This window comes from Chrysemys picta, chromosome 11 (assembly GCF_011386835.1).
Source record: "Chrysemys picta bellii isolate R12L10 chromosome 11, ASM1138683v2, whole genome shotgun sequence".
Classification (NCBI taxonomy): domain Eukaryota; kingdom Metazoa; phylum Chordata; order Testudines; family Emydidae; genus Chrysemys; species Chrysemys picta.
The window spans coordinates 48,957,801-48,971,569 of NC_088801.1; the positions used below are offsets into that span (position 1 = coordinate 48,957,801).

At 48.2% G+C, this 13,769-nt stretch overlaps 1 protein-coding gene across 2 annotated transcripts in view; it reads left to right on the forward strand.

Annotated features, from left to right (window-relative positions):
* The first annotated feature begins 4,538 nt into the window (after window positions 1-4,538).
* Window positions 4,539-13,769, forward strand: part of LOC101944597 (hyalin-like) — a 296,774-nt gene continuing 287,543 nt past the window's right edge. The window contains exon 1 of one of the 2 annotated variants that reach the window (XM_065561988.1): window positions 4,539-4,853. In XM_065561988.1, coding sequence (XP_065418060.1) covers window positions 4,841-4,853 — 13 coding nt within the window. In that variant the 5' untranslated portion in view covers window positions 4,539-4,840. The remainder of the gene's footprint in view (window positions 4,854-13,769) is intronic. The other variant, XM_042860643.2, reaches the window with a different exon arrangement.

The following is a 13,769-nucleotide window of genomic DNA, read 5'->3' on the forward strand; positions in this document are numbered from 1 at the left end:
TGAGTTGGGGGGAGAGAAAAACTGTGCTTGATCTGGGGGAGGCCTGGAACTAGTTGGGCAAGGAGACTGGGCCTGTGGCTCATGGAGGCTGGGATTTGTTGGGCAAGGAGACTAGGAGCAGGGCTGGCTCTAACTTTTTTGCCGCCCCAGGCAAAAAAGAAGAGCGCCGCCCCGCCGTAACGCCTCCCCCCCAGCGCCGTGCCACTGACCCCTTCTCCCCCCAGGGCTGCGCTGGCCCACCGAAACCCCCGCGCCCCCTCCCAGCACTGCGCCGCCGACCCCCCCCCCACAGCACCACGCTGGGCTGCCGAACACCCCCCCCAGCACTGGGCCAGGCCGCCCCCCCCCAGCGCCGGGCCGGCCAAACCCCCAGAGTGCTGCGCCATGCTGGCCAAACCCCCGCCCCTCCTCCCAGCACTGGGAGGAAGAGGCAGACTGGATGAGGGACTGTGAGGAGGGAACTGTGATTGTTTGGGCAAGGAGACGGGCTGAGAATGTCAGAAATTGGGATTTGAATGGGGCATCCAGAGGGGGAGACTGGGACTGACTGGGTGAGGAGACTAGGACTGGGATAAGAAACCTGAGGAAGGGAGACTGGGATTGGGAAGGCAAAGAGAATGGCACTGGGACAAGGAGCCAGAGGTGGGAAAGTGATAGGACATGGACAGGGTTGGAGTGGAGAAAACAGAATGGCTCTGATCTGTGACTATCGTAGAATACTCTCTTCCAAATCTGGAATGGAACCCAAGATTCTTGAGTCCTACCATTCTTCTGCTGTCAGCAAATATACTAGGGTTACCATACGTCCTCTTTTTCCCCGACATGTCCGGCTTTTCGGCAGTCAAACCCCCGTCCGGGGGGAATTGCCAAAAAGCCGAACATGTCTGGGAAAATGGCGGCTCTGCTCCTCCCCAACTCTTCGGCTCTGTTTAAGAGCCGGGCTGCCCGAGAGCTACCGGCTTCGGGCAGCCCCCGTGCCTCCGGACCCTGCGCCGCCGGAGCCCGGGAGGGGAAGTGCCCGGCTGGGGGCGCAGGGTCCAGAGGCATAGGGGCTGCCCAAAGCCCGAGCGCTACCGGCTTCACGGTTTGCCGGGCAGCCTCCAGACCCTGTGCCCCCGGCTGGGCGCTTCCCCTCCCGGGCTCCAGCTGCGCTGGGGAAGTGCCGGCTGAGAGCGCAGGGTCTGGGGGCTGCCTGGCAAACCCTGAAGCCGGTAGCGCTGGGGCAGCCCTTTCCCCCTGGCTGGGAGTGGGAGGGAGGAGGGGGCGGAGTTAGGGCAGGGAAGGGGTGGAGTTGGGGTGGGGCTAGGGGTGGGAAAATGGGTGGGGCCAGGGCCCGTGGAGGGTCCTCTTTTTTTATTTATGAGATATGGTAACCCTAAAATATACGTGAAACTCACTGGCAAAGTATGTCTCACCCACCTCTAGTGCTGGTCCACGTAGAGGATGACAACCTACTACTGCTTTCAGTTATATCGTTAGCTCAAGTGGCAGAGGTCTGTGAGGTAGATCTAAAGGTTCCAACCCTGCTTACGAATCATGCAGTTGTTAATAAGATATCACATGATGGAATATCTGGCTTTTTTTATTTAAACCTAGGACATTACACACACATGCACACGAAACAAACAACCCTGTCCACAGATATGTTAAAAGAACATCATGGTTGCAATATCAACTACTGACAAGTGAGGAAATGCCAGAAATATGCCCCATACAACCTTAATTTGATGCTCCCTTCTGCATATGCATTATGACACTGCTTTAATCACATGGTCACTGATAAGAGTTTCAGCCAATTACAGCCTGCAAAAGCCTCACACTCTCCCTTCACAAATGACAATAAAGACTGACTCTATGACCTGATCCTCAAAAGTATTTAGGCGCCTTACTTCCATTGAAAGCTATTGACCAGAGTGAGCAACTGGAAGCTAGGAGCCTAACAGGGCCGGCTCCAGGCACCAGCCCACCAAGCTTGTGCTTGGGGCGGCACCTGGAGGGGGGCGGCGTGGCGCTCCGGCCCCCGGGGAGAGCGGGGCCACTGCCCTCCCCCCGGAGCTCTGGCCACCCTCCCCCCCGGCGCCCTCCTCCCGGCTGCCGGGGGAAGAGCGGCGAGCCCTGGCTGGGGCTCGCCGCCCTCTCGCCGCCCTGCCCCCTGCGCTCTGGCCGCCGGGGGGAGAGCGGAGCCCCCGCCGGGGCTCGCCGCCCTCCTCCCAGGGCTCCGGCCGCCCTCCCGCCCGGCGCCCTCCCCCCCAGCCGCCGGGGGGAGAGCGGAGCCCCCGCCGGGGCTCACCGCCCTCCTCCCAGGGCTCCGGCCCCCCACCCCCCGGGGGGAGAGCGGAGCCCCCACCGGGGCTCACCGCCCTCCTCCCAGGGCTCCGGTCCCCCTCCCCCCGGGGGCGGCCGGCGGCATTTTTGCCTGGGGCGGCAAAAAAGCCAGAGCCGGCCCTGGAGCCTAAATACCTTTGAGTAGTTGTGTAAATGTGTCCATTGTCCATTGCCTAATTTCCATACACTGTTTTTAACAATTACTCAGTTTTAGGACCTGATGTTAAACAGTTGTTCACCATGTCACACCACCAAGATGCAACTGGAAAATGAAAAAAAGGGGGGGGGAGGGGGCTCTACAGTGCTACCAATTATTCCCAAGGAATTAAAACAATATATTTTCCCTTGTTGATGTTATGGTTAAATGTATTTTTTTTCTTTTGTTGAATAAGAGAAATAATCATCATAACTATAGGATATACTAGCAATCTGACAGATTTATCCCTGTATGACATTATTCAGCTTTGTTTCTGGATATATTTATTCTTAAAAATTGTATATTCTACTGCCATGAGCACGAACCCTTAAATAAAGCTCTTTTATGGACTATCTTTCCCCCTTTGTTTATTCCACATTGTAGTGGGACAGTTGCTCCACTTTGGCGGAGGAGGGGTTAAAGGAGGCTTGATGAGCCTGTGCAGAACCCGGACAATCAGAGAAGGGCAGAAAGGCAGCCAATCAGGGCCAGGCTGGGCCCTATATAAAGGCTGCAAAGCAGAGGAGATAGGAGTCTCTTTCTGACAAGCAACGGAGAAGGACTGGTTCCCTGTAGACAGAGCACCTAGGCTAGAGCAGGGCTCAGGGGAGCAGAGAGAGAGAGATCTCCAGCCTATCACCTGCCAGGTGGCAGCCCCTGATTAAAGGGGCCAAGAAGGTGCACGGGCCAAGGGGAAGTGGCAAAGAGTACACAGGGAGAAGAGGGGACAGACGGAGGGCAGTGGGAGGCTGCTGCTAGAGGGTCCACCTGTGTTGGGACCCAGAGTAGTGGGTGGGCCTGGGTCCTCCTTTCCCCCCCCCTCCCCCTTACACTGCACCTTCCCATGGAGGAGCATGGCTGATGGAGTGTGCCTTGTTCCTGAGGCAAGGGACTAGACTTTGGAGTGGCAGGTGGCCACCAAGGCAGGTGCAGACTGAGGACTGCTAATACCCCCGGAAGGGGGGAGAATAGAGCAAGGGTACAGCCGAAGCAACATGGGTCCCAGACAGCACAGCAGTGCAGGCAACAGGTGGAACAACAACTGCAGAGGGTGCTCCATGGCTAGGACAGAGCTAATTCCTGGAGCGACCAGCAGGACGTGCCACGGTGGTGAGCACAACCCGTTACACACACCTTAATTTAAACCGATACATTCAGAAATTCTAGTTTAAAAAAAAGCATAAGGCACTTGTGGTAACTTTTTGGTGTGTATAAAGACCCAGTCCTGCAAACATTTATGCATGTGCTTAACTTTAATCTTGGTGAAGTCAGTAGGACTTCACACATTCTTAACATTTGGCACACATGAGTAAGAGTTTGCAGGATCATAGCCTAAATTTGGTGTTAGTAGTTTTACTTAAGACTAGATCAGGGGTTGGCAACCTTTCAGAAGTGGTGTGCCGAGTCTTCATTTATTCACTCTGATTTAAGGTTTCGTGTGCCAGTATTACGTTTTAACATTTTTAGAAGGTCTCTTTCTATAAGTCTATAATATATAACTAAACTATTGTTGTATGTAAAGTAAATAAGGTTTTTAAAATGTTTAAGAAGCTTCATTTAAAATTAAATTAAAATGCAGAGCCCCCTGGAATGGTGGCCAGGACCGAGGCCATGTGAGTGCCACTGAAAATCAGCTCGTGCCGCCTTTGGCACGTGTGCCATAGGTTGCCTACCCCTGGAATAGACTGAGGGTATGTCTTCACTACCCGCTGTATCGGCAGGTAGCAATCGATTTATCTGGGATCGATATATCGCGTCTCGTTAAGATGCGATATATCGATCCCCGAACGCGCTCACCCTCGACTCCGGAACACCACCAGAGCGAGCGGCGGTAGCGCAGTTGACGGGGGGGCTGCAGCCGTCGATCCCACGCCATGTGGACCCCAGGTAACTTGATCTAAGATACTTCGACTTCAGCTACACAAAGCGTATCTTAGATCGATTCCCGCCCCCCTCCCCCCCTCAGTGTAGACCAGCCCTGAGACCTAAATATAGCCCTGTGTAATTTGTGGGATTTAGATATGCCATGCCAGAAGCAGCTCTGGGAAATGGCTTTCTGAGTTTCAATTCCTTTTATGGTTCACCGTTAGCCCAGAATGGAAGTAAGATAGTGCAGTTTACTCCCTCTCACCAGCTTAGTTTTACTGCCTGATTTGTTGGAAGGCAGAGCCAAGGCTCTGGTCATTCCATGCCCCTCTCCATCCATTTCCCACCTACTAGTTTGTAAAGGGTGTATGTAGTAATGCTAGGAAAACAGTTTTCCCACTGGTGCCAATTGTGGTGCTCTCAAGCACAAAGGAGGTTGAGACTTCTACTGCCATGAACTGTGAAGGTAAGTGATAATTTTGGCTATAAAAGGACACTGAACTTGCATTGTCGAAATCAATCTCAAAATTGCCATTGACTTAAGTAGTGCAGTTTTAGGTGGATCATAAAGTGATATGTTATTAGGGAAGCAAAGACTATAAATTTGTCCTGATCATATTTTTATTACATATTTTACATTGTATTTTATATTTTTCAGGTTCTAGTCAGAACACTGTTAGTAAATAATTAACAAAATATTGGGGTGATGGTGCTGAGAAGTTTTAAGACTCAAATGACTTACAGTTTTCTTAATTTCTCATGTAAGATGCAAATACAAAGTGAAATGATCATGCTGCTTTTCTGATGGCATCTTTTTAATGTAATGTTGTTTGATGCAGTAGGACATATGAGATCAGGGCCGGCTTTAGGAAGTGCGGGGCCCAATTCGAACATTTTCGGTGGGGCCCCGGCAGGGATGACTGGAAAAAAAAAAACATGTAAAAAATTAAATTAATAATATATGGAGATATCCTATCTCATAGGGCTGGAATGGACCCTGAAAGGTCATCAAGTCCAGCCCCCTGCCTTCACTAGCAGGACCAAGTACTGATTTTGCCCTAGATGGCCCCCTCAAGGATTGAAATCCTAACCCTAGGTTTAGCAGGCCAATGCTCAAACCACTGAGCTATCCCTCCCCCTTTCATTTCTTCCATGTATTATTTACTTTCCATAGCTATATAAATAACAACAACATTATATATTACATACATTGCGCAATGTATGTGGATGTATGTTAACCCTACCTAAAGTTCTTTTTTAAAAAGATGGGCCTGAACTAGAAATAAGCTCCATTTCACATGTGTGGGTCCCCGCCACTCCCTGGGGGTGTGGCATGTGCACATGTGTGGGTCCTAGCTGCTCCCTGCCCCTCTCATTGAAAGAGGTGTGCAGGGTTACTGCCCTGGGAACTGCAGGGCACCAGTGGACATGGGGCTGGCTGGAGGCAGGGCAGGAGCTGGCTGGAGGTAGGGGCTGGCTGCGGGCAGGGTGGCGGGTACTCACGGGGAGAGCGTCTCAGAGCAGCCCGAGCAGCCCAGGCCTAGCAGAGCAGCCGGGGACCCACCAGGCAGCAGCAGGAGCCCCAGGGGTCCGAGGAGCAGCAACAGGGCCAGGAGGTGGCCCACATGGCTCCCGCAGCACAGCACCCCTGGCGGCCAGAGGAGGAATTACATGCTTCCCGGCCAGAGCCCATCAAAGCCGCAGCGTGCCCCCCCCCACTCCTCCCTCAGGGAAGCCGGTTAACAACCGGTTCATGCGAACTGGCTCCAGCTCACCACTGGCTGAGGGGGTCAGAGCCAGCCCCCAGCCCACCCTGTATGGTAAGTGCCCCCTCCTCCTCCCTCCTGGAGACAGGGGCTGGTGCGGGCAGGGCAGGGGGTGTGGGGCTGGAGGTAGGGCAGGGGGTGCAGCAGGGGCTGCCTGCAGGCAGGGGGTGTGGGGCTGGCTGGAGACAGGGGCTGGCTGCGGGCAGGGTGGGGCTGGTGCGGGCAGGACAGGGGGTAGCAGCAGCAGCCTGGGGCTCAGGGGCTATTTAAAGGGCCTGGAGCTCCCCTGCTTCTACCTCCCTGGCCCTTTAAATAGCCACGGGAGCCCTGGGAAAGCGGCGGGGCTCCTGCGTCTATTTAAAGGACGGGGCAGCAGAGGCAGCTGGAGCCCTGGCCCTTTAAATAGCCCCCGGAGCCCCCGCTACCCCAGGGCTCTGGGGGCTATTTAAAGGGCCCGGGCAGGGCTGGCTTTAAGCCGATTCAACCAATTCTCCTCTTTAGGGCACGGGGCCCGATTCAGGGGAATTGGTTGAATTGGCCTAAAGCAGGCCCTGTATGAGATCGCTAGGCCAGATCACTGCTTCCCAGGTGGTAAAAGCTACATGAGGAGGCTATATGGCAGGAAAAACCAAAGATTTTCCTCCAAAGATCCCACCCAAGTTGTTCCATTGTTACTGCATGGTTTGATGGAACCATGATACAAGTGCTTCCTCTAGCTGGGGTTTCCTCTGAGACTCCATTTTACAGGGTTTCTCTTGCACAGGGTCGTGGTCTAAGCTGTATTTATACATACTAAGTGCTCCTCCAATTACTTTAGAAGTATATAAACAAGAACAACAGTCTTCCCTATGTGTGCGGTTACTCTGACTTAGAGGAGTGGAAACTCCACAGAGTACAGTTTATGGAGTTTCCTGGTAATTCTGCCAGTTGATGAGGCTTTGCCCTATGTGAAAGATATTGGGGGGTGGGGGGGAGAGAGGGTTCCTTTCTCTTGCAGTAGATTCTCAGAAAGCCACGTGTAGGCTGAATTTGCTGTTCAGATCTATACACCTGTAATAAAATTACATTCTTAACAGAGCCAGTGAATCACAAAGCACAATGTCTAGAATAAAACAGCTACCCAGTTATTAAACTACAATTCCCCAAAGACCCAGCATTAAGTTCACACTATCATTTCCAGTTTAAGAAGCCTCCACTTCTAGCAGTGCCTCACTTAGAAGCAAGTCCAGAGAGCAAGGGGAGTATTTATGGTAAATAGAAGCTTCCCATCTCATTGTTCATAATGTTCTAAAAGTTATAAACTAATAATTATAATAGGAACAAAAAGCTTGGACTTGTCCTAGCCACTAACTGTAAATCTAATAAACAAATTGGTGCCAGGATTATGGAATTTAAGGAGTTTTAAGCTGCTTGTTATAACCAATCTGTCCTGGAAAAAAAAGAGAGAGAGAGAAATCCCCCTTTATGGAGGCAGGGAAACTCCCCTCTCCCTCTTCATGCTGTATTTCCATCCTGATTTGAAACCAAGAAATACCAGTTATCCTAATAGTTCAGTATAGTTTCTAAAGAAGTTAAGCAGATCTTTGCATAAGCATTTGGCCTAGATCCTCAAAGGTATTTAGACACCTAACTTCCATTAAAATCAGTTATTCACTGAAAGAGGAGCAATGTCCATGCTGATACGTTGAAGAGCATTCAGAGAAGAGCCACAAGAATGATTAGAAAACATGTCTTATAGTGACAAATTCAAAGAGCTCTATCTATTTAGTTTAACAAAGAGAAGGTTAAGAGACTTGAGTATTGTCTATAAGTATCTACACAGAATTACAGAAATGTAGGACTGGAATGGACCTTGAGAGATCAAGTCTAGCCACTTGCACTGAGGTAGGACCAAGTAAACCTTAGATTACCCCTGACAGGTGTTGTCTAGCCTATTCTTAAAAACCTCCAATGAGGGGGATTCCACAGCCTCCCTTGGAATCCTCTTTCAGAGCTTAATTACCTTGTAATTAGAAAGTTTTTCCTAATATCTAATCTAAATATTGCATTCTGCAGATTAAGCCAGCTACTATTGTCTCACCTTCAGTGGACATGGGGAACAATTGGCCAATGTCCTCTTTATAACAGCCCTTAACATATTTGAAAACTATCAGGTCAATATATTAAGACTTGACAGGTTGGATGGTCTTGTGGTTTAGCCACCACACTGGGACTCAGGAGATCTGGTTTAATTTTCCCATTTGGCCACAGACTTCCTGTGTGACCTAAAACAAGTCACTTAGCTCATAGGTGCTGAAACTAGGGATGCTGGGGGGTGGAGGGTGGGGGGGCTACAGCCTGAAGTGGTTTCCATTATATACAAGATTTACAGTTTGGTTCAATGGCTCACAGCACCCCCACTATACAAATTGTTTCAGCACCCCTGACTTAGCTTCTCCGGGCCTTTGTTCCCCAATGTAAAATAGGGGCAATGTTTCCTTTTACCCCACTCTTTGTTCACCTTGTCTGTTCAGGTTGTAACTTCTTAGGGGCAGGGGTTATCTCTCACTATGTATCTACTGTGTCTAGAGCAATGGGCCCTGATCTTGGTTAGGTCTGCTAGGTGTTACTCAAAATTTATCATATTTGTATTACAGTATAGGTTTTTGTCAAACAAATCCACAAAAACAGCCAATGATTTCTGTGGACTCTTGAGAACTGGGCAGTAGGTTCTAAATTAATAAGCGGATACCAGTTCAGCAGACCTCTCTAGCTACATTCTTTCCATGCAGTTTTACAAGCCAAAATAAATAAACCAAAAAAGTACATAGCTTAGACTTTGAAACAGTGTCTCTCTCTCTCTCTCTCTCTCTCACACACACACACACACACACACACACACACACACACACACACACTCTCTGCACTGTACTGTACTGTACTGAACTATGAAATACTACAGATGCGGTGTTGTTAACATGCAGGATATTATCACAAGTGCAGTAATTTTGGGCCTATTTTGCAATCTCCCTATTTGTGATATTGCAAGAGAACTCAGGCAGCTCAGGAATTTTGCCCAAATTTTGTAGTTATGTTCCTTCAGCTGCTAGAGGCCTCTGTGCTACTTGTGCTCCAGCCAGGCAGCCATAGCTGTTGCCTGCAGTCCAGGTGCGTTCCTGTGCTCTGAGCGGGGTGGAGTTCTGGAGCAGGTGCAGCAGAGCAGAGCTGCCTCTTCCCTGCCAGCTGGGCAGCAGTGCTTTCGCCCTCACCATCACAGTGCAGGAAGGGGGGGTTCATGTAAGTAAGAGTCCAGGAGGAGCCATCTCCTCTGCAGGCTGGAGACAAGGGGTGACTGCTTGGGGTACTGAAGGGTCATGAGACCCTGCTGGGATGGGGATGGGGGTGGGGGAGGCTGGCAGAGCCAGCCTGAGAGGAGCCAGCAGGGATCTGGGTGAGGGGAGGGGGGAATTTGGAGAGCAGGTGCTGGGTGGAGCCAAGGCTTGCATTTTTTATGTGCATACTTGGCATACATTAAGGTTGAATTTTTACCCTGTAACTGACTCCGCATACCCTGGGTGTGATGATGGGAAGTTCCAAACCCAGGATATGGACCAAACCACAATTAAAAAAAAAAAAAAAAAAAAAAGGCAAGCAAGAAAGAAATCTCATCACTTTTAGGCCAGTCTCATTATTTTTGTGACCTCTGTGCATACAGTAACTCCTCACTTAACGTTGTAGTTATGTTCCTGAGAAATGCGACTTTAAGTGAAATGATGTTAAGCGAATCCAGTTTCCCCATAAGAATTAATGTAAATGACGGGGTTAGGTTCCAGGGAAATTTTTTTCACCAGTCAAAAGACTAAAAGACTATATATTCTCTCTGTCTTTATTATATATATATATATATATATATATATATATATATATATATATATATATATATATATATATATATATATATATATATATACACACACACAGAGTATAAGTTTTAAACAAACAATTTAATACTGGTATGATGATGATTGTGAAGCTTGGTTGAGGTGGAGGAGTCAGAGGGTAGGATATTTCCCTTACTGCTAAATGATGAACTCACAATTGGCTGAGTCCTCAAGGGTTAACTCTCACTCTACAAGGCAGCAGGAATGGCGGGAGATATGCACATTTCCCTTTAAGTACACTGCCTTGTTAATGAGATCAGCTTGCTGAGACCGCAGCTGCTGCAAGCTCCGTCCTGAGCCCTGGTGTGTCCCCCCTGCTCTATGGAAGATGGGGTAAGCGGGGTGCAGGAGCAGGGGGGAGGGGGACACCCTGAAATTAGTCCCCCTCTTCCTTTCCTCCCCCGCACAGCAAGCAGGAGTCTCTGGGAGCAGCTCCAAGGCAGAGGGCAGGAGCAGCACATGGCAGTGGGGGGAGGGACAGCTGCAATTGTTAGCCTGCTGGGCAGCTGCTGCACAGGGAACTTAAGGGAGTGGGGAGCTGATTTATAGGGGGGCTGCTGGTCCACCCTGGTTCCAAGCCCCCACCAGCTAGCTGCACCGGGCTGCTCTTCCTGCAAGCAGTAGACAAAGCAGGCGGCTGCCAAATGACGTTAAAGGGAGCATTACACAACTTGAAATGAGCATGTTCCCTAATTGATCAGCAACGTAACAATGAAACAACGATAACCGATGACGTTAAGTGAGGAGTTACTATAACTGCAGGTATTTAATGATGTAATAAAAGGCTGCATAATGCTTTAGAGTGTACTGTTGGAGGAAAAAAGTATGGGATCTCTATTGCTTTTACAACTCTTGTGTAGTCCCTTACAGCTTTGCAAAGTGGATGTAAAACCTTACCACTGGTGTACATAGATCAGGGGTGGGCAAACTACAGCCCAGGGGCCACATCCGGCCCTTCAGACACTTTATTCTGGCCCTCAAGCCCAGGGAGCAGGGTCATGGGCTTGCCCAGTTCCGTGGTTCTCGGAAGCAGCGGCATGTCATCCCCCCGCCCCGCTCCTATGTGTAGGGGCAGCCAGGGGGCTCCACATGCGGCCCCTGCCCCAAGTGCCACCCCTGCCAATGGGTTTCCAGCCAATGGGCGCTGCAGGGATGGCGCCTGCGGACAGGGCAGTGCGCAGAGCCACCTGGCGGTGGCTCTGCTTAGTAGCCAGAGGGGGGACATGCTGCCACTTCCATGGGCAGCTTGAAGTAAGCACCCCACCAGATCCTGCACTCCTGACCCCCTCCCGCACTCCCATCCCCTACCCCAGCCCTGATCCCCTCTCCTGCCCTCCAAACCCCTTGGTCCCAGCCTGGAGTACTCTCCTGCACCCCCAACCCTCATCCCCAGCCCTACCCCGCAGCTCGCTCCCCCATTCGGAGCCCTCACCTTCTCCTGCACCCCAACCCCCAATTTTGTGAGCATCCATGGCCTGCCATACAACTTTCATACCCAGATGTGGCCCTTGGGCCAATAAGTTTGCCCACCCCTGATATAGATGAAGCTGAGTTAAGGTTGTGCATGAATCTTTAATGTGATTAAGTGAGGTTCCCATCTGCTCTGATCAGACTCTGCACACACTGCCTATAGTTCGCACACCTCTCTCTTCCTGGGATTTGGCTTTATAGTTAACTCAAATTACAATAATGGAAGGAACATAAACCTCAATCTAATCCTTCTCTCCAAGCCTGGTGGTGGTGAAGGTTTCCCGCAAAACCAGTTTCTCAATCCTCAGAGATTCTCTGGAATAAGTGGATACTGAACCTTGTCATGAAATGGGCACTAACCTTTTGTAACCCTGGCCCATGTCAGGTAACTAGGTCAGGGAATAAAGTTCAGTTTTACCATCACTCTTGTGTTTCATATGCATTCCAACACCATTTCCTGACTTCTAAATTATTTCACAGTTCAATTCTGTTATTGTATTGACAGGTTTGTTTCTAGAAAGAATTTAGGATTCTGAGAGTGAAATGTAACAACATTAATAAATACGTAAAGGTAAAAGGACAACACCAGCTTGAAATCTTGTTAATTAAAAAATGAAAGTTCTGTCATTTCTGGTGCTATGTTTGACCCTGAATCCCACTGCAATTTTTTGTTTTGTCAATTACATCCTGTTTTTTTTTTTTTTTTTTTTAAAGTGTGTTTCTCTCCTAATCCAGTTCCATTGTAGTCAATGGGAGTGTTTCTAGTAATTTCAATGGGAAGCTTGATCAGGCCCTGTATACAGGAAGCAGTGAAACTGATTATAAATGAAGTGTTGTCAAATGCACAAAGTAAACAAAATGAAAAAGAGAGTTTGTTTCTTTAATCTCAATTAGTTATCAGTTCAAATGTGCCTTGGTAACGAGGATATGAAAAAAAAAAATTCAGACTCAAGTTTGGTTTGTTAATTTCCTTTTATCATTTTTACTGTTAATTGACTTAGTATAACTATGTAATAAAATATTTGATCTGTTCTAAACAGTACAGTCCTTTTTTATTTACCAGTTTAGAGTCTGAATATTATCTAGATTGCTGTACTGGGACAGTCAGAGATGGTCCAAATAGTCATCTGGACATGTGTTTTCTTTTACGTCATTTAAAGGAAATGTGCTTGACCATAGCTTGGTAAGAAATCCTAGTATATTAATAAAATCCTAAAATGTACTATTTGGGGGAAAAGGAGGCTTATAATGTTTCACACAATGTCTGACCTTTAAAGGCTCGGTCCACTATAGAAACAGAGAAGAGGAAGAATAGTGAAGAACAATTTATTCTGGCACCATAAAGTTAAGCACGCTTGCTATGTGTGACTATAAAATCACTTAAGAAGATAAGAACCTAAGTTTAATGTGCTGTATATAATGCTTTCTCCTGTTCTTTTACTTCAGATTACCTTGTACAAATGCCACTGTCTAGGACTAAATTTTGCAGAAGTGCTTTTCTAATGGCATTAAAAAAAGATTACCACTGACATTTTTTATATATATATGTTTCCTATGTGAGACCAGCCCTCCCGGCCCATTTCCTTCAACGATATCTGGAGAGGATCTGATAAGCTCTGTGCTGCTTTAGACAGGTGAAAGGGCATTGTCTTCCCCTCCACTCCAGCAGCCAACAACAAAATCAGATGTTATCACTATCACACAGGAAGCCGTGAGCTTGCTTGTGTTCAACAGAGCACAAACACAGGAAGAGTATCAGGTTGGGCAAAAGGCGATGAAGCTTTGCTAAGAGAATATTAAACTAATACTATATACTGTTTATGATTTGATTCACAGTCATGTGTTTCCCCACATTTTTGGTTGGTGCTATATTCCTATAGCATAATATCATGCAACCATTTAAAATTTTTTACAGGAGGTGTCATCTCTTAAAAAGTGTTTGTTACAGTTTGTACATTTTAAAAAAAACCTAGTTCTCGAATAGAGATAATAGTTGTAGCACCTACTTCACTGTGAAAGACTTAGATCTCATGTTGTAAGTTAATACTATGTTGAGTAATGAGTCTAGGATTTCTATGTGTAACAAATTTGACAGGGCATTTTTTGTAAATCTACATATACAATGTTTTCATTTATTTCACAGCATGCAATACCTTGAGTCATCACTTCTGTTTTACTGTTGGCTGGTAGGGGATTTCCACTTTTTTGTAATGATAGTTTTGGCAC